The sequence below is a fragment of the Mirounga leonina genome, unplaced genomic scaffold (assembly GCF_011800145.1).
Source record: "Mirounga leonina isolate KUSES-001 unplaced genomic scaffold, KU_Mleo_1.0 Mir_98, whole genome shotgun sequence".
Taxonomy (NCBI): domain Eukaryota; kingdom Metazoa; phylum Chordata; class Mammalia; order Carnivora; family Phocidae; genus Mirounga; species Mirounga leonina.
This window is the reverse complement of record NW_023270921.1, coordinates 4293203-4315934: the sequence shown is the minus strand read 5'-3', so window position 1 is coordinate 4315934 and position 22732 is coordinate 4293203. Positions and strand designations below refer to the sequence as shown.

General features: G+C 35.9%; 1 protein-coding gene across 1 annotated transcript; it reads left to right on the top strand.

Annotated features, from left to right (window-relative positions):
• The first annotated feature begins 1119 nt into the window (after positions 1 to 1119).
• On the top strand, positions 1120 to 21561 carry LOC118006607. The gene is made up of 7 exons (XM_034999318.1): positions 1120 to 1436; positions 6230 to 6306; positions 7267 to 7304; positions 7400 to 7501; positions 8813 to 8928; positions 20235 to 20272; positions 21470 to 21561. The coding sequence occupies exons 1-7, from the start codon at positions 1354 to 1356 to the stop codon at positions 21478 to 21480; spliced, it is 465 nt and encodes a 154-aa protein (XP_034855209.1). The 5' UTR covers positions 1120 to 1353; the 3' UTR covers positions 21481 to 21561.
• Positions 21562 to 22732: the final 1171 nt, after the last annotated feature.

Sequence of the window (22732 nt, the reverse complement as noted above, 5' to 3'; positions counted from 1 at the left end):
GAAAATGGAGAGATGTTAGTCAAAGGGTACAAACTTTCTGTTATAAGATGAGTAAGTTCCAAGACATTTCTGCAAAGAAGACATCCAATAGCCAACAGACACATGAAAATGTGCTCAACATCACTTGGCATCAGGGAAATACAAATCAAAACTTCAATGAGATACCACCTCACACGAGTCAGAATGGCTAAAATGAACAAGTCAGAAAACGACAGATATTGGTGAGGATGTGGAGAAAAGGGAACCCTCCTACACTGTTGGTGGGAAGGCAAGCTGGTGCAGCCACTCTGGAAAACAGTATGGAGGTTCCTCAAAAAGTTGAAAATAGAGCTACCCTACGACCCAGCAATTGCACTACTGGGTATTTACCCCAAAGGTACAAATGTAGTGATCCGAAGGGGCACATGCACCCCAATGTTTATAGCAGCAATGTCTGCAATAGCCAAACTATGGAAAAAGCCTAGATGTCCATCAAAAGATGAATGGATAAAGAAGATGGGATACACACACACACACACACACAATGGAATATATTATGCAGCCATCAAAAAAATAAAATCGTGCCATTTGCAACTACATGGATGGAACTAGAGGGTATTATGCTTAGCGAAATAAGTCAATCAGAGAAAGACAATGATCATATAATCTCACTGATATGAGGAATTTGAGAAACAAGACAGAGGATCATAGGGGAAGGGATGGAAAAATGAAACAAGACGAAACCAGAGAGTGCAACAAACCATGAGAGACTCTTAATCTCAGGAAACAAACTGAGGGTTGCTAGAGTGGAGGGGGTTGGGAGGGATGGGGTGGCTGGGTGATGGACATTGGGGAGGGTATGTGCTATGGTGAGCACTGTGAATTGTCTAAGACTGATGAATCACAGACCTATACCTCTGAAACAAATAATACATTATATTTTTTAAAAAAAGAGATGAGTATGTTCCAGAGATTTAATGTACAGCATGGTTAATGCTACTTATTATACACTTGAAAGTTGCTAAGAGAGTGGATCTTAAATGTTCTCACCACAAAAAAGAAAAAGGTAATTATGTGATGGGATGAAGTTTAGCTAATACTATGGTGGTAATCATTTTACAATATAAAAGTGTATCAAATCAACGCATTGCACAACTTAAAGTTAATGATATATATTAATTATATTTCAATAAAGCTGGAATATATATATAAATATATACAAATACATATCTATGCACCTTGTGCCAGTATAAAATGAACTGTGAGATCTTGTCCTCAGGGATCATCCAATCTGGGACCTTGTTGTCAGCTATGTCAAGGACACTCTGCTAGCACCCTGGATTCCTTCATGCATCGTCCTTCCCTCCACAGCCCATGCCAGATGCTAACACTGAATTGGCTACAACCCATGCATTGCAGGATGTTGAGGACCACTTCTCCTGTGGTCCTAATGCTTTGTAAGTCTTTCCTAATCTAATAGGACACTAAGTAGGAGTTTTCTTATTGATAACCAAGGCCAAGGGGAAGACGAAAAGTCACCAGGACCATACATTCTAAAGAAAAACAACAAACTCCCCTACACTAATGGCTTACTAAGAAGCAACCAAAGGGGCTCTGTTGCCAGAAACCACTGGCTAGCTTGCAGACTTACTTCGCAGAATGGAGAAAGATTCTGGAATATCACTGGCTTTCTAAGGAGCACCGTGTCTAGGTGAGAATCCCTCCAACTCTGCTATGGAGTCAGGAACTCAGAGAAGGGGAGAGCTGCATGAAGGGGAGATTGCATTCTCTGCCCTCCACCTCCCCCGCCCACTCTCCCACCTGCTCTATAGTGGGTGGGGTTGATGGGTTTCACAGCTTCACAAGTGAATGCAATAGTTCCTTAAATATGTCACTGAAATTTATATTTCTAGGTATGAAAGGAAAGAAATGTGATTTAACCTATGGGCCCTTTGAGGTCAAGTGTAATTTCTTTCTTATACATTTCCAGACATCAATTTTTTAAAAGTGACACTATGAGAAAGCTATTTTAAATTAGATGGTCTATATTAGATAGTTATAAATTTTAAAATGTTGGTTTTCTGGTGAGATCAAATAGTTTGTTACTTCCAGCAAATGCATCAACTGTTTTTTTAAATGGAAATTTCTAATTTAGTTTTTAAATTAAATTATATATGGAAAAATTCATTGTTCCTGATATACCATTCTGAGTTTTGACAAATACACATGGTCATGTAACCATCAAATCAAGATGCAAAACCATTCTGTGACCATCCCCACATTTCTTTGTGCTGCCCTGAGGAATTTTCTTTATGGCACGTAAGATACTGCCTGTTTTCTGACAAGGCAATTTGCTTTAAAGACAAACTCGGGCTTATGTACAGTTGGCAAGTGAAGCAAAATATCCCATAGAGAGTATCAGTGATTCAGAAGAAAGTAGTATCTTTGACTTTATTAGTTTGGATAATGACATATGCCTTCACATAAGAGGTGCTCTAAGCATGTCTATCTTTGAATTCTTCAAGGATAAAGTTCATTGGCTGACCATGGTTTTCTTTTCCTTTTTTTTTTTTTTTAAGATTTTGTTTATTTTTTTGAGAGAGAGAGAGCACAAGCAGGGGGAGGGGCAGAGAGAGAGGGAGAGGCAGACTCCCTGCGGAGCAGGGAGCCTGCCCTGGGGCTCCATCCCAGGACACTGAGATCATGACCTGAGTTGAAGGCAGATGCCTAACTGACTGAGCCACCCAGGTGCCCCTGACCATGGTTTTTCAACTGTACCCAACTACAAGATGTGATTACCAAACCTGCCTCTGATGATCAGGTTTATAGTTTCTTTCGTTTCCTGGATATTGGGAATTGCCTGCTTCTACAGAATCCCACGGTCAATTCTCCTGCCTATATTGATCTCCATATATTTGATATTTTGCCTCCAGAACCTAACAGGATCTCCTAAGCACTATAAATTTTGGAATATTGGAGAGGAGACATAAATAAGCATGTATCAGCATTTTCCAGCAGGAGTTAATATTCAGAGCTTCTAAATGGACACAATAGGCACCATGTCAAAAGTTCACACATCACCAGTTCAAATACATTGTTCCTCTTGTATATGCCATGTGTGACAAGAGGTTCCACCACAGACTCTCAGAATATCTCATCTTGCAGAAGAGAAAATCACAATGAATTTTACTAATTAGTAAAGTAGAATTTCTTCACACATTCAGGACTCACATAGGGAGGTAAACCATGTTTGTAGACAAAAATTGATAAAAGTTAAAAAAATAGAAATTGTGGTTTCATTAACTTATAATTTTAATTTCATTCCCAAATGAAGAACTTCTGTAACTGAAAAAAATCATCCAATACATATATTTTATATGTGTGTTTATATTTAGATGTGTGTGTGGAAACCTGAGTATTTCAGAAGACATTCATTTGATGAGGTGTGGAGAAACAGTCATGTTTGTAATCTATCTTTTTCATAGTAAAAGACTATAAGGGTGCTGGAAGTAATTTGCTCTTACCTATAAAATTTAAACTGCATATATTATTTGACTCAAAATGCAACTTCTAAAAGTCTAGATACAATTGAATGAGCATATAATGACCTGTACAATCATGTTCAATACAACATTGCTAGCAAAAGTATTTAATAACACCTTAAAAGGAATTGTGTATACTTATATGTGTATATACTTATTATTTATTATGATTATGTATATACTTATATGAAGATATACCATTGACTGTTAAATAAAAAAAGATAGTTACAGAGAAATGTCTTTATTTATTCTTCTGTTCCTATTTTTATCTATCCATCTATCATCTATCTATAGCTATCTATTACCTATCATCTTAAAGGTCAATATCTTCAAATCTTTCTCAGCTCTGTCTTCATAAGGCCTTCTTCTTTGTGTGTCTGCATCAAATTTCCTTCTGTCTCTCTTTTATAAAAATACTTGTGATGACATTTAGGGCTCGCCTAGATAATTTAGGTATATAGATATGTATACATAGATATACACATATGTATATGTACTGTGTGTAGTATATATATGTATATAACATAGTATATAAACATATACTGTGTATGTGTGTATATGTACTTAAGTATATGTGCATTTATATATGTGTAGATGTAACATTAATACATATTATTACATATATAATATATGTGTTATATGTGTGTTATTACATATATAGGTACATATACAGATATATACATGCATATAGGTACACATACATGGACACACGTATATATACATAATGTATATATCTATATATACACATATGTATATATTTGTGTGAGATTTTAATATAGTTGGATATTAAATATCTGTACATTTATGCTTATTTTCAACCATTTATGCATATTAAACATTTTCAAGGAAGATAGATATGCATTAAATAATCCATACATTTAACATTCTCTTTCGTGGTTAATTTAAAAACTTGTGACCTGTTGTGCAACATAGGGAGTGTCTCCTGCTCTTAACTTCTGCTAATCAATACATGTAAGAGAACTTCAGTTTAATTTCTCCACAAATGTGCCAAAAGGATTTGCCTGCATGAATATCTCTGATGGTGTCTATGTAAATATTTCAAAGGACTAATGTAAACACAATAGTCACTTTATTATGATAAAGGAACATTTTTTGCACTTACCAGATTTTGTACCCTCCCATTAAGTTGGCATGGAACAGTGCTAGATTCAAGGATTCTTTTCTAAATCTTGGCTTTCTTCACTGATTAAAAAAAAAAAAAAAGCAGGTTAGATTAGTGTGACAAATATAAGTCTGACACACAACCTATGTACAGACTTTTAATATTTTATCCTTAATATTTATGGCAAGCCTATGAGACAGAAATTATTCTCACATTTAAAATTAGGAAATTGTGGATTAAGGTCTGAATATTGTGTCAAGGTTACTCAGTGGTAGATGGGATTTGAATTTAGGACTTTCACCTGCCAGATCTCTTACCACTGAGCCAGACTGCAAAGCAGATTAGTTAAACAGCTCTGATTAAATCTCTTCCTACTTCAAACCCTGTAGGGTCTTCCACTTCACTTTGAGGTAAAGATCAAATTATCCATCATACAATTCAGGGCACACACTGTCCTCTAGCCCAGGTCCCCAAAGTGGGCCATTCCAATGCTCATCTAGGAACTTTTTTGAACATTTCAGGTTGTACTATAGTTTTACAAGATGTTCCCATTAGGAGAAACTGGTTAACAGGAACATGAGAACTCCCTGCATTAGTCCTTAAGGTTTTAAGAGAATCTCCATTGATCTCAAAATAAAAAGGTTAATACAAATCAAATCTCCAATTAAGTCCTGTGTGCTTCCGGCGTTGCAAAATGCTTAAGAGTCCAAGTTATAATTCCAATTACAATTCCCAAAACTCTTTCTTCTCTTCTTCTTTTGATTCTCCTTTCCTTCCCAACTCAATAGCTTGGAAAGATTTCACATCTCTTCTCTATCTTGGTTTCAAAGCACTATTACCACCTTTCCTCCCCATACTTCTGGATACATCTGATCAAACTATCCCAAATTTGCTGCTTAGAGATCTACTGATAATACATTTGTGAGGCATCTCTCACAGCTATTTTAGAGCCTCTAGGCAGAACACAGAGTACCTCAGCATCTTATCTGCCATGAGCCATCTCACCCCCATAAGCTCCTCACCATCAGATCGATAAAGGAGATTCCTCAGCTGGGTGGAAATAGTTGAGAAGTAAAGTGAACTGAACAGGCACCATCTCTAGAGCTGTAGATCCCTCTTGCCACTGTCTTCTCTGTGTCAGGTGGAAGGGACTCTGTGAAGGTAGCTGTGGTGTGGAGTTTGATGGGAGGACTGCTGTAGGTCAGTCCTTCCTGAAATAATGGTTTCTATTTTCTGATGCAGTCAAATGCTCTGATGAAAAACTTCAGATTCCGAAGTGCATATTTCCATAAATGCAGCCTGGCTCCTTGTGGGCTGAGCCAAGGGTTGGGAGAGTAAACAGCTCCTACTTAAATATACACAGAGGACTTGCCTGGTGTTCCTTTCAAGTCCATACAAGGTCTTCTGTTACCATGTATGTCTTGTTGACACTGTGTGTTGGGGGAAGGAAAAAGGGAATAGTCCACACCAAGTAGGAATCTAGGAAAGTGGAAAAGCTTCTTCACCTATAAGAAAGTTTCATTTGGAAATGGGCAGATTGTCCCTGTACCATATGTTATAACGTCTCTATGGGTTTCTTCCACAGACTTGGTAAAATGTCTTTCTTCTTGACATGGATCAAAGCTGTTTTTATCATTGCCTTGGCATTTCCTCATTATTCTGGTGAGTACATTTTTCAGTCCTGGATGAAGCATTTCCCATATCTTAGAAATGCAGCAAACAACTGCTATTATCTAGAAATGGAGGAGTTTGATTTATAGGATTTATAAATCTTAAACTGGCAAAATGAAACAGAGTATGTTAGAAATACCTTTTAAAATTGCATCAGTGGGTTGCCTAATCTCATTTCCCACCTTAGAGAGTTGGAGACAAAGATGTGGGTTAGGATGAGCAGTACTCAGAATGAACTTGTCTTTTTGTTCATCTATGACTAAAGATATTTACTTTTTTTTTTTCTTTTCGGAGTTCAGATTCCACAGTTGCTAAATGCAGAGTGTGGAAAGTAATGATGTCTTCTATGTCTGACATTCCTTGAAAATCTGATTTGTTGTTCGCCACCTCTGAGTCAAGGCGTTGTATAAGGAAAGAATTCATTTATTCCTCTGCAAACAGCCTTACGCTCCTTAAAGCCCAAGGTGGCCCATGAATTTCAGAATAAAGTACCTGTGAGGTAGTGGATAGATCCCTGATATGAGACCTGAATACTAATTAATTAAATAATAATTAATTTCTTCATATTAAGTGACTTTTTGCGAGGCATATGAGTGACACTAAGCAAACCATTGTCTTTTCCAACTAAGATGTCTCATTTATAAAAATGGAAAAAAAATCACAACTATAGTATCTTACAGGAGTGTTTGATGATTATTAAATAATACATAAGATAATTTTCACAGAACGAGATTAATTTGGAATTCTCTTTCTACATCTGAATTTATTTTGTGAACTTACTGTTTTGATACTACTATAAAAGGCTCATATCATTATTTGCAGGGTCCTGATTAGGCAATTTGTGTAATATTTTGCTACTAAGAGATGTGGGTACTTTTCACCAGAGACTCTGATGGTTTTCCCCTCTTCCTCTTCTTATTTTTAATGTGTGTTTGTGGCGGTTGGTTGCAGAAACTTCTTTTGAACCTTTACCAGAAATTCGTCAAGTGGTAAGTTAATACTGATTACTTCAGGAATTGAAATGGTAAGCCTTTAATTTTTTTATATTGTAAGTTTTAACAGCAAATTTCCCTCTGTACAACAGAATGATCCTTCAAAAGTAACAAACAAACAGTTTTATTATTACGCTAAGTTCAAGAAACAGAATCTTGCCAGACATACAAAATCATTTGGCATTAAAGACAAGGTAAAAATATCCCATTACTAAAAAATTCCATTACTAGTTATAGCTTTGTTATAGACAAGTGTCTGTTATGGATTAAGGGGTGTTTAAAGTAGAATTGTTTATCTTAGCAAAACAAGAGGATTAAAAAAGCAACAACCCAATTTTTCACTAAATGGTAGATAAAATAATAATTGTCATACATTCACAGAATCAATTATTACATCAAGGTGATGAAAATGAACTATAGGTCTAAACATGTGAATAGATAAAAGTTATAAAGACATTTAAAAAGCAGGTTATGTAAGAATACACACGTTGTTTATTTACATAAATAACCAACACTGTCATCATTAAGCAAATTACATACATATCTATATGGTTATATACACATATACAAACACTCATATGTATGAACTCATACAAGTATGGTAATAATCTGAAACTAACAGATTATGTAGTAGTAAAACTATTGAGAAAGACAAGGGAGTTATTAAAAATTGTTTTATGATTTCTTGTGGTATGAAATATAGGTGACTTTTAAACTGCATGGGTCCACTTATACACAGATTGTTTTACAGGACAGTACAATCTTCCTTATGATTTTCTTTTTTTTAAGATTTTATTTATTTATTTGACAGAGAGAGAGACACAGCGGGAGAGGGAACACAAGCAGGGGGAGTGGGAGAGGGAGAAGCAGGCTTCCCGCCGAGCAGGGAGCCCGATGTGGGGCTCTATCCCAGGACCCTGGGACCGTGACCTGAGCCAAAGGCAGACGTTCAACAGCTGAGCCATCCAGGCACCCCTTTCCTTATGATTTTCTTAATATTTTCTTTTCTCTAGGTTTATTGTAAGAACACCCTATATAATACATATAGAAAATATTTGTTAATTGACTGTTTATGTTGTCATAAAGCTTCTGGTCAACAGTAAGGTATTGGTATTTAAGTTTTGGGGGAGTCAAAAGTTATATGTGAATTTTCAACTGTGTAGGGTGGGAAGGTCCATACCTCTAAGACCCTCACTGATCAAGGGTCAACTGAGGAAAATCTGACCCTAGTGTGAGGAGAAGTGGAGGCAGAGTGTCTAAATTATAAAAACACATTTAGCCATTTGTATGTTTTTTAAAAAAAAAATAATGTTGGGTTTGTAAAAATATACTAAAAATATTTTATGTGTAAGTGGACTGTGGGTACCTTGATACTTATTTTTAAACCTCAATATAGAATATATTTATTCCATTTTAATGCATAGCATTTTGTATTAAGATAAGGGACATTTTATTTAAAAGTTCATTACTTGATACATTTTATGTTGTCTCTTTGTGTTCAACAGCCAAGCTGTGATGTGTATATACATCAATTACATTTTTGCCCAAGAGAAAAGGATCCAGTCTGTGCAACCAATGGCCAAACTTATTCCAATACATGCGTTTTCTGCAGCGAACAATTGTAAGAACACAAGACTAAATATGGCTCTTCCAAAATAATGAAGAAACCATCATAAAATGATAGGAAAACCCATGTTTTTGATAGCCTAGGCACAGTATATCCAGAAAATAACTACTCTCTCTGTAAAAGCCACAGAAACACACTTGTACCTTTCCCTGAAGTTCTCATTTCTAGAAGCAGTTTTATATTTGACCTCTCAAATATAACTCTGTGGATATTCTGAAAATGTATAAGTCAATTAGTTGAACTTAATTGAATTATTATGATTTACTAATGACAGTCTAGTCACTGATATAATTCCAAAGTCCAGATGATAAGTGGTAGTCTCCATGATGTAGCTGCAAGCTAACTTGGGCATTATTGAGCAAGAAATCCTACTGCTACAGAACTCTGAAATCATCACAATGGGCCCATTCCTGCTAAGAAGGGCTCCTCTGATGCTCCGCTCTGTCTCTTGAACTCCATGACACACTCCAAACCTTTCTTAGAAGCAAGGCATTCTGGAACCTTCCATGTAAACTCCCTTCCTGTATCCTTCACTCAAAAGGAGTTTGCAGTCTTCAAGTGTGGTCAATTTTTCTGAGTCACCATTTTCTATCACAGATATTTCCTCTTCTTTAATCTGAAAATCTCTAATCGTCTCCTGTCTCAGGTCTGTGCAGGTTCCAAGATTGAATCAGGACTGCGTGTGTAGGAAGAGCTAAACTGTCTCAGGTGTGGGGGGAACATGTGCAGTGCAGCAGAGCAAGCAAAGCCCCCTGCTTGTGGCAGAGCTTCTACACATCATCCCATTTTTAAATTCTCCTCGTTGAGGAGCACTTAGTGCAATACCTAGAAATTTTAAATAATTTCTTTTTCTTTCTCTTTTTCTTTCTTTACAGTGAAAGTGGTGGAGCATTTGAGTTTGGTTATTATGGTAGATGCTGATTTTGCCTAAGCTACACATTCCTATGGCTTTTATTGTGATCCAATTTTGTGGTAGATTCTACAACCAATTAGAACTCCCTCATTCAGGGTTTTAAATTCCTAGATAACCGAAGACTTCTATGGTATTAAGATGGAATATCGGATGTTGAAGAATTTTCCTAAGACCCTATGATTGAAAGATTTTTCTTTTCTATGTCCAATTATTCAAAGACAATTGAAAAATTATCTTAATTGTGTGTTTCTTAACATAAAATCTAATGCAATTTAAAATCATAAATATTTCAATGAACACAATGTTCAATAATATTATCCTTTTAAAATACCCTTTCTTTCTTTGGTTGGTTAGTGGGTGAAAGACATGAATACTTTTGGTAACTATAATTAAAGAAATATTTTCAAAGGTGAACAAATAATACATTACTTGTGTATTTATTAAAAATACAGACACTTGGGCTCCTCTTTATCCGAAACAATCAAAACCTCTAGGAGAGGGATCTGGGAACTTGATTCTAAAATGTACTCCAGGTTAATCTTACAATTACAAATGTCAGGCAATATGCACTTAAATTCTAAAACATGGGTCTGTCTATCATTGAATGACTTGGAGAATCTGTTCAAAGATATTGTAAGATTTCTTAGATTTGGAAGAAAAATTATATTATTTCCTTTTTCTCTCATGAATCATTAAAGAGAAAAGTTGGTGATCTTGGGGTGCCAGGCAACTCCACCTTCATCAGGGCAGTCTATCCGTTTGTGGTCCAAGTCCAGTGATTCTCCATTTCTTTCATCTCTCAGCCAACAAGAAACAAGCTTTATTTGGATGGTCATGTGTTCATTTGAAGCTTGATTTTAATGGCAGAAATGCAGACTGATTACAAGAAGACAAGTATCAATCTGCTACATTAACAGGCCTGCTCTCCTTTTCACTAAACACTTCCACCTCTAAAAGAGTGATCTATGTGGGAGTTACATATTCATTTACATCTTTAGTATTGATTTTTAATGAAGGTACTGGCATTTAGATTTTTTATCCATTAGAATGTAGACATTAGAGCCACATTATAAAAATGTATTCAGCCACTTTCATAGCCTTTTTCATAATAGAGGACATGTATAAAAAACATTCAGTGAATGCTGGTAAATTTATACATGTATTGCTTTCCCTTTTATTTAACATATTATTTTTTTAAAAATCACTACTATATGTTAAGCCCCATATTAATGGTAGGGAAAAGTTGCTAAGGAAAGCAGATACTACTACTGTCTTCTAGGAACTTTGGGTAGACTACTGGAAGTTAGTATCCATCAACGATGGGAATTCCATCTCTCCGCGTGACTGTTTTCTACACAAGCTTTGTGGATCAACTTCCCACATCCCTTCAGTTATGTAACTTAATTCTTAAAGGAATCTTATTAGATGGACATCAGCTCTGTATTTTAGCCATAATGAAAGTGGAACACAGGAAACTGAACATTTAAAATCTGACACTTGATAAGGAAAATACAGTGTTTTCTTGAATTGGGATAAAGTTCACAAAACTTAAAATTTGCCATTTTGAAGCATAAGATTACATATTTTTTCATATACATTCATTTACAGTGTTGTACAACCGTCACTACTATTCCAACATGTTTCCATCATCTACCCCCTCCTCCAAAAAACAACTACATACTTCCCAATTCCCCACCTATCAATTCCTGGCAGCCATTAAACTATTTTTTATCTCTATGAATTTGCCTATTTGGACATTTCACATACATGGAATCCTACAATATATGTATGATTTTCACGTGAAAGTAAATCTACTCATCTATCTATTTATCATATGTTGTCTTTTGTGAATGATTTCCTGAACTTAGCACGGTGTTTTCAAAGTTTAACCACATTGTGGCATGTATCAGTACTTCTTTCCTTTTTATGACTGAGGAATATACCATCTTGTGGCTATACCACACTTTGTTTATCCATTTGTCAGTTTATAGACATTTGGATTGTATCTACTTACTGGCTTTTATGAATAATGCAACTCTGAACATTCTTGTGCAAGTTTTGGTGTGACCATATGTTTTCATTTCTCATGGACATACACCTGCAAGTGGAATTTCATTTGATAACTATCTTTCACACTTTTCAGAAAATGACAAACTGTTTTCCATAGTGGGCACACCCTTTCACATTCCTAGCAGGATTTCGTGAAGGTTCCAATGTTTCCACATCTTCACCAAAATCACAATTGTTTATTTTTTAAAAATTATATTCATCCCTGGGCACCTGGGTGGCTCAGTCAGTTAAGCGTCTGCCTTTGGCTCAGGTCATGATCCCAGAGTCCTGGGATGGAGTCCCACATCAGGCTCCCTGCTCCATGGGGAGCCCGTTTCTCCCTCTGCCTCTCTCTCTCATGAATAAATAATATCTTTAAAAAATTATATTCATCCTAGTAGATGTGAAGTAGTATTTAATTGTGACTTGATCTGCATTTCCCTTATGATTAACAGTGTTGAACACCTTTTCACATGCTTATTGGACATTTGTGTATCTTCTTTGGAGAAATGTCTATTCAAATCCTTTGCCCATTTTTAAATTAGATTTTTGTCTTTTTTATTTTTGAATTGGTATTGTTCTTTATATAGTCTAGAGAGTAGAGTAAGCACATTGACTTACAAATGTGCCCTTATTCCATTTTGGGGTTGTCTTTTTTAATTTTCTTGATAGTGTCCTTTGATGCAACAATTTCTTTTTAATTTCATGAATTCCAGTGTATTTATTTTTTCCTTTGTTGCTTGTGCTTTGGTGTTATATGTAAGAATTGCTACCTAATCCCAGTTCATGAAGATTTGCAACTAGGCTTCCTTCTAAGAGTTTCATAGTATTAGTACTGGCATTTAGATTTTTTATCCATTTTGAGTTCATTTTTATATATTGAATGAATTATGGGTACAGTTATACTTTTGCATGTGGCTATCCAGTTGTCACAGCACCATTTGTTGATAAGACTAATCTTCTGGCTTTTAATTTTCCTGGAACTTTTTTTTATTTTTTTAAATTTATGTTATGTTAATCACCATACATTACATCATTAGTTTTTGATGTAGTGTTCCATGATTCATTGTTTGCGTATAACACCCAGTGCTCCATGCAGGACGTGCCCTCTTTAATACCCATCACCAGGCTAACCCATCCCCGCACTCCCCTCCCCTCTAGAACCCTCAGTTTGTTTCTCAGAGTCCATAGTCTCTCATGGTTCGTCTGCCCCACCGATTTTCCCCCCTTCATTTTTCCTTCCTGCTATCTTCTTCTTCCTTTTTTTTTTTTAACATTCCATTAATTTTTTATTTCTTTTCTGATTTCTTGGTTGACTCATTCATTGTTTAGTAGCATGTTATTTAACCTCCATGAATTTGGGGTCTTTCCAGATTTTTTCTTATGGTTGATTTCTAGAATTGTAGTCAGAAAAGTTGTGAGATATGACTTCAATCTTTTCGAATTTGTTGAAACTTGTTTCGTGGTCTAACATGTGATCTATTCGGAGAATGTATCAGGTGCAGTTGAATAGAATATGTATTCTGTTGTTTTAGGATGAAATGTTCTGAATATGTCTGTTAAATCCATCTGTTGCAGTGTGTCATTCAAAGTCACTTTCCTTGTTGATTTTTTGCTTAGATGATCTATTGGTGTAAATGGGGTGTTAAAGTCTTCTACTATTATTGTATTAGTATTGATTAGTTCCTTTATGTTTGTTACTGTTTTATGTATTTGGGTGCAAAATGTTTACAATTGTTATATCTTCTTGTTGGATTGTCCCCCTTTATTATTGTCTAGAGTCCTTTATCTTTTGTTTTAAAGTCAATTTTGTCTGATATAAAGATTGCTACCCTGGCTTTCTTTTGACATGCATCTGAATGATAAGTGTTTCTCCATCCCCTCACTTTCAATCTGCAGGTGACTTTAGGTCCAAAATGAATCTCTTGTAGGCAGCATATAGATGGATCTTATTTTTTTAATCCACTTTGTCACCCTATGTCTTTTGATTAGAGCATTTAGTCTATTTACATTCAAAGTAATTATTGATATGTATTCATTGCCATTTTGCTACTTGTTTTGTGGCTGTTTTTGTAGTTTTTCTCCGATCCTTTCTTCTCTTGCTCTCTTTCATGGTTTGCTGGCTTTCTTTAGTGATATAGTTGGATTCCTTTCTCTTTATTCTTTGCATATTTATTATCGGTTTTTGATTTGTGGTTACCATTAGGTTTGTATATAATATCTTCTGCCTATAGCAGTCCATATGAAGTTGACGGTCACTTAAGTTTGAACCCATTCTTTACTGCTCCTCCTCTCCCCCATCGCCACCATGTTTTAGGTATATGGTGTCATATTTTACATAGTTTTATTTTGTGAATCCCTTGACTGATTTTTACAGATATACTTATTTTTACTGCTTTTGTGTTCCTTGCTTTTCATGCTCTCACTTATGATCTTTCCTTTTCACTCAAAGAGTCCCTTTTAATATTTCTTAGAGGGCTGGTTTAGTGGTCATGGACTCCTTTAGTTTTTGTTTGTCTCTTTATCTTTCCTATTCTGAATGATAGCCTTGCTGGATAGAATATTCTTGGCTTCTGAGTTTTCCCTTTTAGCACTTTAAATATATCATGCCACTCCTTTCTGGCCTGCAAAGTTTCTTCTAAAAAATTTGCTGAGAGTCTTAGGGTTTCCCTCGTATTAACTGCTTTCTCTTACTACTTTAAAATTTGTTTCCTTTATCACTATTTTTTGCCATTTTAGTTACTATGTGTCTTGGTGGGGATCTCCTGGTTTTGATTTTGTTGGGGAATCTCTGTGCCTCCTGGATCTGGATTTCTGTCTCCTTCTCTAGATTAGGAAAATTTTCAGCTATTATTTCTTTAAGTTTTCTGCCACCTTTTCTCTCTTCTTCTGGGATCCCTATAATGCAAATGTTATTATGCTTGACAGAGTCACTGAGTTCTCTAAGTCTCTTCTTATTTTGCATAATTCTTTTTTTCCTCTTTCTCAGCTTGACTACTTTCCATTACTGTGTCTTCCAGGTAATTCATTCCTCTGCTTCCTTTAGCCTGTTATTTATTCCATCAGCTGTATTTATTTCATTTATTGTGTTCTTCTCTCTGATTGGTTCCTTTTATCTCTGTGTAAGGGTTTCACTGATGTCCTCTATTCTTTTCTCAAATCCAGTGAGTGTTTTTATGATCATTGAATTCTTTAAATTCTCTATCGGGCATATTACTTATCTCAGTTTTGCTTGTGATTTTGTCCTATTCTTTCAATTGGGACATGTTCCTCTCCTCATTTTTCCTAATTCTCTGTCTGTTTCTCTGTGTTAGGAAAGTCAGCTACTTCTCCTGCTCTTGAAAGTAGTCGGTGGGGCACACACTTTTAAAAAGGTGGCACTGGTCCTTTTTCACAGGGGATATGCAGCTGCTGTGGAGACCAGGGCCAGCCAGAGCTGCTCCACAAAGTGCGCCAGACCTGAGCTCTTTTAGAGCTGAGTGCAGCTGATTTTTACTGGTTGGAAAATCTCACAAAATTCAGTGCCTCTGCTTTCCAAAGCCAAAAGCTATGGAGATTCATTTTCCCCATGCAGGCTCCCTGGTGTGATAGTCTGTTTCTTGCCCTTTCTCCACACTCCTAGTTCCCTCCGTCCTGTGGCCAGACCTGCAGGTTTTAACTCCCCATCCTATCTCTGCCCTTCTTACCCTCTTCAATGTGGCCTCTTCTCTACTTTTAGTTGTGAAGTTTGTTCTGCCAGTCTTTGGGTTGCTTTCTGTGTTATTTGCACTGATGTGGGTGTTATATAGTTCTGTCTGTGGGGATAAGGTGAGTTTAGGGTCCTCCTATTCTGTCATCTCTCCCAGATATTCCGATTTATGTCTTTTGATTGGGGAGTTTAATTTATTCACATTTAAAGTAGCTACTAATAGTGAAGAAATTATTTTTGCCATTTTTAATTTGTTTTCTCTATATCTTATAGCTCTTTTGTTCCTCATTTCCTTCTTTATTGCTTTCCTTTGTGTTTAGTTGATTTTTTGTAGTGACATACTTTAATTCCCTTTTATTTTCTATGTATATTCTATAGAAATTTTCATTGTGGTTACCATCAGAATTACACATGACATACTACAGTTATAACATAAATATACTATTGGTTTTTTTTAAGTTTTTATTTTAATTCCAGTTATTTAACATACTTGAATATACTATTGTTATAAAAATCTATTTTAAATGGATAACAACTTAACTTCAATTGCATAAAGTTTACTCCATTGCAGGTCTGCCCCCTCACTTTATTTTATTGATGTCACAAATTCTATCTTTTTATATTGCCTATCAATGAACATAAATTTAAATTAATTTTTATGCTCTAGGATTTTTAAATCCTATAAAAGAATCAAAAGTGAATTTATGGACCAAAATTAAAATAATATGGGGTTTTATAATTGTCCATGCATTTACATTTACTGGAGAACATTTTCATATCATTTTGAGTTATTGTCTATTGGCCTTTCACTTCAAATTGAAAGTCTCTCTTTATCATAATTTTTTGTAGGATAGCTCTAAAGGTAATGAACACCTTCACCTTTTGTTTCTCTGGGAATGTCTTAATTTCCTCCCTCATTTTTTTTTTTATAATTTTTTTTTTTTTTAGATTTTATTTATTTGAGAGAGACAGAGACAGTGAGATAGAGAGCACAAGTGGGTAGGAGAGGGAGAAGCAGGCTCCCCACAGAGCAGGGAGCCCGATGCGGGACTCGATCCCAGGACCCCGGGATCATGACCTGAGCCGAAGGCAGATGCTTAACCAACTGAGCCACCCAGGTGCCCTCCTCCCTCATTTTTGAAGGACAATTTTGCCAGAGGTAGAATTCTCACTTGGCAGTTTTTTGGGTTTTTTTTCACACCTTAAATTTATCATCCACTCTCTTCTGTCCTGCAAGATTTCTACTGAGAATTTCTGGTCCTAATTCCTGCTGACAAATACATAGAAGAAGGGAAGTCCAATGTATAGAGTATAAGCATCTTTCCTGCAGCTTCAGTTCTAGGCCTCAGTTTGCATTTTCCTCAAATACCCTGCACCAGAAGGCTTGGTCTGCCACAGGCATTTTTGATGGTGTCTATGTAAATAACTCAAAGAGTTAGTGTAAGCATAATATTCAGTTTACTATAAAAAAGGAGTATTTTCTCTACTTGTGAGATGTGGGTTCTTCAATTAACTAACATAACATAAAAAAAACTAAAATAAATAAACCAATACCAAACAAAAAAAAATTTGGCACAAAACATTACTAGTCTCAAAGTTTCTTTCTAAATCCTGGGCTTCCTCACTGCTAAATATAACACATAGGATTAAGGTGGCAAATGCCTACCAAACACACAACTTAACTGCAGATAGTTTAAATGTTTTATCCCTATTCATCACACATATATAAGATAGACACTATACTTCTCATATAAAGAAAACTGTGGATTCAAACTTTATGATTGAATATTGAGTCAAGGTTACTCAGTAATAGATAGGATTTGTACTTGGGTTTTTCACCTGCCAGAGCTCTTTCCACTGAGTCAGACTGAAGAAGATTAGTTAATAAAGGAGAAAATAATAATGAATAAATCTTTCCCTTTTCTTTTTTTCTTTTTAAAGATTTATTTGAGAGAGAGAGAGTATGAGCAAGGGGAGGGGCAGAGGGAGAGGGAAACAAGCAGACTGCCAGCTAAGCAGGGAGCCTGACACTGGGCTTGATCCCAGGACCCTGAGATCATGATCTGAGCCAAAACCAAGAGGTGGACGCTCAACCAACTGAGCCATGCAGGTGCTCCTCCCCCTTTTCTTTAAAAGCCTCCAGTGTCTCTCAAATATCTCTGATGGAAAGAACAAATTTTTACCATATAATTTAAGGCAGTGTCCCATCCTGTTTCAACTTCATTCCCCAGAGTTCTCTCTCCTGCTCTAAAAAAATGAGTTCTGGAGACCTAACACACAGGATAGTTATTATAGTCGACAATACTGTTTTATAAACTTTAAAGCTGCTAGGAGACTAGATTTTAATTGTTCTCACAAGAAGAAGAAGAGAAGAAGAAGAAGAAGAAGAAGAAGAAGAAGAAGAAGAAGAAGGAGGAGGAGGAGGAGGAGGAGGAGGAGGAGGAGGAGGAGAAGAAGAAGAAGAAGAAGAAGAAGAAAAGGGAGGAGGAGGAGGAAGATATTTAAGTGATGTGATAGAGGTGTTAGCTAATACTGCATTGGTAATCATATTGCAATATGTTAATGTACCAAATCAACATGTTGCTCACCTTAAATTTACACAATGTTATATGTCAATTATATCTCAATTACAAAAACATATTTGCATCCTGTCCTCTTAAGTTTCCTTAAACCTGGCTGCCCTTGAGACTCATCTGGGAGCTTTTACAATGTACTAATGCCCAGGATGAATCTACTAACAATCAATTCACAATTTTGACTGCAGGACAGGATTTTCATACTCTTGAAGTTTCCCATGTAATTCTAGTATGCTTGTAGTTTTTTTTTTTTTAATATTAAATGCTTAGGTCATTAATTATCTAATTATCATTCCCAAACTTTTCTTTTTCCTGCTTGATCCTCTTGTCCTTTTTCCACTCACTTGCTTGGAAAGCTTTCACATACCTTCTTTATCTTAGGATCTGTGATGCTTCCCCATACCTCTGGGGATCAAGTTGTCCTCAAATTTTCTGTTTAGGAAGATCTATTGAGAAGTATGTGTGACCTACTTTACAGCCCCAAAGAAGGACAAGAATATCTCTGTGTCTTATCTGCCTTGGGCCATCAATCTTACCCCATCAATCTCCTCAACAGCAGACAAATAAAAAAAACTTATCTGGAAGGAGATGGCTGAGGAGGAAATGTGAACAAGGTAGCCATAGTCTCCAGAGCTGTTGACACCACTCCCTATTGTCTCTCTGTGTCAGGTGGGTCATGTGGGAGATCTAGGGAGGTGGCCCTGGTATGTAGCACTGCTATGAAGATTGCTCCAGGTCTGTCATTCCAGAGATATCTGTTCCTATTTCCTGAGGAAAATAACTGAGATTCAAATGTGTAGTTTTTAAAAAATGCAGCCAGGCTTTTTCTGAGCTGACTATAAGTTGGGAGAATAATCTCAGTCCTCCCATTTTGTTAATCGATATTTTGGAGGGCTTTCTTGTATATCTTTTGGGGGTGGGGGACTTCCAAGTGATGAGACTTTATGTTTTACTGAATCATAGGGTTGTAGGAAGGTAAAAGGGAATAGTAATCTAGGAAGTTGGAACAATTCCTTTAGAAGTAAGAAACATTTGAAAACTGGGTCTTTAGGGAATCCAATTTAGCATGTATCAATGTTACAAACGTTCTTAAAGGTTTCTCTCACAGACTTGATAAAATGTCCCTCTTGTCATCAAGAATCAAAGTTTTTTCATCATTGCCTTCTTATTTCCTTATTATTCTGGTTAGTAAATTTTTATTCCTGAGTGAAACACTACATATCCTAGGAAAAAAATGCAGGAAGCAACTGTTATAATTTTGGAAAAGAGAAAATGATTTTATGGAGTTTGGAATTCATAAACCAGTAAAATGAAACAGGCACAGCTTTAAATTACTTTCATTATTCTCATTTTCCACATTAGAGAAGTTGCAATGGAATGGTAGATTACAGTAGGCAGTAGTTTTTAGGTCTTTGTTCATATGTAACTCAAGAACTTCAACTAAATTCTTTTTCCTTTCTGGGCCCAGATTTCATGATTACTAAGTGCAAACTGTAGGAAGAATGATGTCTTCTAGGTCTGACATTCCTTGACAATCTGATTTGTTGTTTGCCAGCTCTGAGTCTACTAAGTTAAGGCTTTGTGTAGAGGAGAATTCATTGATTCTTTTTTTTCTAACAACTTATCTACTGATGAAGCTCAAGGTTGTCCATGAATTTCAGAATAAGGTAGTTATGAGGTATCAGTTGGAGCCCCCAAAATAGGGCAAAGTACTGCTTAATTTTTCCTACTTAAGTAAATGCATGCAAAGCATTTTCTTCCTTGACACTAGGATAGCTCCTTTAAAAATTTATATAAAAAATAATATCTTCAAGCAGAGTATGAGGTGTTATTAAGAAATAGCATACACACTGGTTTTCCACATAGCTAGATTAATTTGGAAATTAAATTTTTAAAAGATTTGTCTCATTATAAGTTTTTTTTAACTACTGCCACAAAATTCTCATTTATTATGTGCAATGAGTAGGCAATTTATGTCAATTTCTGTTGCAAATAGATTTCGATGCCTCTTACCAAACTATGTTTTTTGTTTGTTTGTTTGTTTTTAACTTTTTCTTCTCTGCTTTGGTTGCAGAAAATGGATTTGTAAAACCATCCAAGAACAAGGTTTCAGTAAGTTATTACTGATTGATTTGGAAGTAAAAAAGATAAAATTTTAACCTTATTTTATTGAAAAATTTAACACTAAATTTACCAAATATACAACAGAATGAGGTTTCAAAATTTAAAAATATTTATATTTTTATTATACTAAATTCAAGAAATATAATCTAGCCAGCAATACAAAACCATTTGCCACTACCTACCTTATTATATAAGATGATAAAATGCATATTCTTCTATCCCAAGATTCTATTCATTGGCAATAAGATGCTATTGTGAACAAGAATCTGAGAAAGAGGACACCTGGGTGGCTCAGTCGGTTAAGTGTCTGCCTTTGGCTCAGGTCATGATCCTGGGGTCCTAGGATTAAGTCCCACATCGGGCTCCCTGCTCAGCGGGGAGCCTGTTTCTCCCTCTGCCTCTGCTGATCCCCCTCCTTGTGCTCTCTCACTCTCTCTCTGTCAAATAAATAAATAAAATCTTTTTAAAAAAAAGAATCTGAGAAAGAGAAAAGCGTGTTGGAGTAAAATTATACATCCTCATAAAACAAGTTAAAAAAATGAACTACCAAATGATCAATTTAATGTTAAAAAATAATGACTTCCATATATTCACATAGTAGAATATTACATTGAGATGAAAATAAATGAACTATAGTTCTAAACAATATCAGCATATATATAAGATCACAAAGGAATGTAAAGAGCAAGTCATATAAGAATATATGTAGTACTGTTTTCTTTGTATAAATTACTGAGATACCCTAAACATATATATGAATACATGTATAAATTTGAAATGTATAAATATTGACAGTTAGTGAATATATTTATTGATATGTGGTGAAATTACAGGGGAATGCAGGAAATAATCAACAGAAAATTCAGTTTGGTGATTTCCTCTGGTGAAGGGGGTTGAAGGAGATGTGATCTGCTAGGGAAGATCATGAGTGTGGGTATGGATTTGCGACATAATAAAAATACTTATGCCAATTACTTGGCCTTTATCTTAGTAGAGGGTTTATATATTTAAAGAAATGGTAATTTTTAAAACTTTCTCCTGGGTTGTATGTACACAGATATTTGTCTTTGTACCTATATATTGATTATATTTACCCTATTGTGTATGTATGACATTTCATATAAAAATGAATATTATTCAAATGTTCATTATTCAGTAAACTTATGTTGTCTTTCTGTTTTACAGTCAATATGTGAAGTGTATGATAATCCGGCACAAATTTGCACCAGAGAATATTATCCAGTCTGTGCAACCAATGGCCAAACTTATTGGAATAAATGTGTTTTCTGCCTTGCCGTGATGTAAGACTGCAGTAGCAAATGTGTGCTTTCTAAGTAATGAATTGCCAATTACAAAATCTTAGTACATCTATGTTGCTGATACTCTAAATACAGAATACACAGAAAATAACTAATATTTCTGTAAAAGTCAAAGAAACACACTTGTATCATTCCTTGAAATTCTTATTTCTAAAAGTTTCATGTTTGAGCTCTCAGACCATAATCATGCTGTTCTACAAACATATAAATCAATTAATTTAACTGACTATGAATTACTAATGACAGATGCGCAACCAATATGACATAATTCCAAAGCTCTGATGCTATTCAGTAGATCTCTGCTATACTCTAAAATCCATCAAATGAGCCTACTCATGCTGGAAAGAAACCCTCTGATGGTCAGGTTTGTCCCCTAAACTTCATGAGGACCTTTCAAACCTTCCTCAGACTGCAGAGCATTCTAGTACACTTCCACCAAAACTTTCTTCCCTTTCTCCTTTACCCTGAAGGAATTTGTGGTCTAATGGCTCTGCCAAGCTTTCCTGCCTTGTCCACATTTTTTTTCTCATATTTACAATCCCAACAGTCACCTGTTTCTCAAGAACCGCTCTCACAATCCCTAATCCTTTCCTTTCTCAGGCAAGAGCTGGTTTCCAGCCTGAAGGCAGGGTTGAGCAAGTAGGAGGGGTCAATATCCTCAGAGCAGGGGTGCCTGGATGGCTCAGTAGGTTAAGCCTCAACTCCTGATTTCGGCTCAGGTCATGATCTCAGGGTCATGATCTCAGGGTCATGAGACTGAGTCCCACATTGGGCTCAGTGCTGGGCATGGAGCCTGCTTGGGATTCTCTCTCTCTCCCTCTCCCTCTGCCCCCCACCGCCACCCCCCACCCTGTGCATACTCTCTTGCTCTCTCTCTTAAAAAAAAAAATCCCCATAGCAAAGATCGGCCGGCTTAGGAGCAGGTGGGGCCCAGAAGTTTCTAGAAGTGAAGCACAGTGTCTCCCTGGAGTCCACATTCCAGACTTCTTCATGAAGAAGCATCTTGTGCATTTCTCAGGAGTTTAATGTGTTCTTTTAATTATTTCTTTTTTCTTTCTCTTCCTTTCTACAGAGAAAATGGTAACAAATGTAAATTGTCTCATTTTGGTAAATGCTGACTTTTGATGGA

Bases quoted from the DNA above. Each gene is read 5' to 3' on its own strand.
- LOC118006607 (XM_034999318.1), top strand. From the start codon at position 1,354: ATGCCAGATGCTAACACTGAATTGGCTACAACCCATGCATTGCAGGAT. The intron at 7,305-7,399 runs GTAAGTTAATAC...TCTGTACAACAG, and splicing joins TACCAGAAATTCGTCAAGTG to AATGATCCTTCAAAAGTAAC. The intron at 7,502-8,812 runs GTAAAAATATCC...TGTGTTCAACAG, and splicing joins CATTTGGCATTAAAGACAAG to CCAAGCTGTGATGTGTATAT.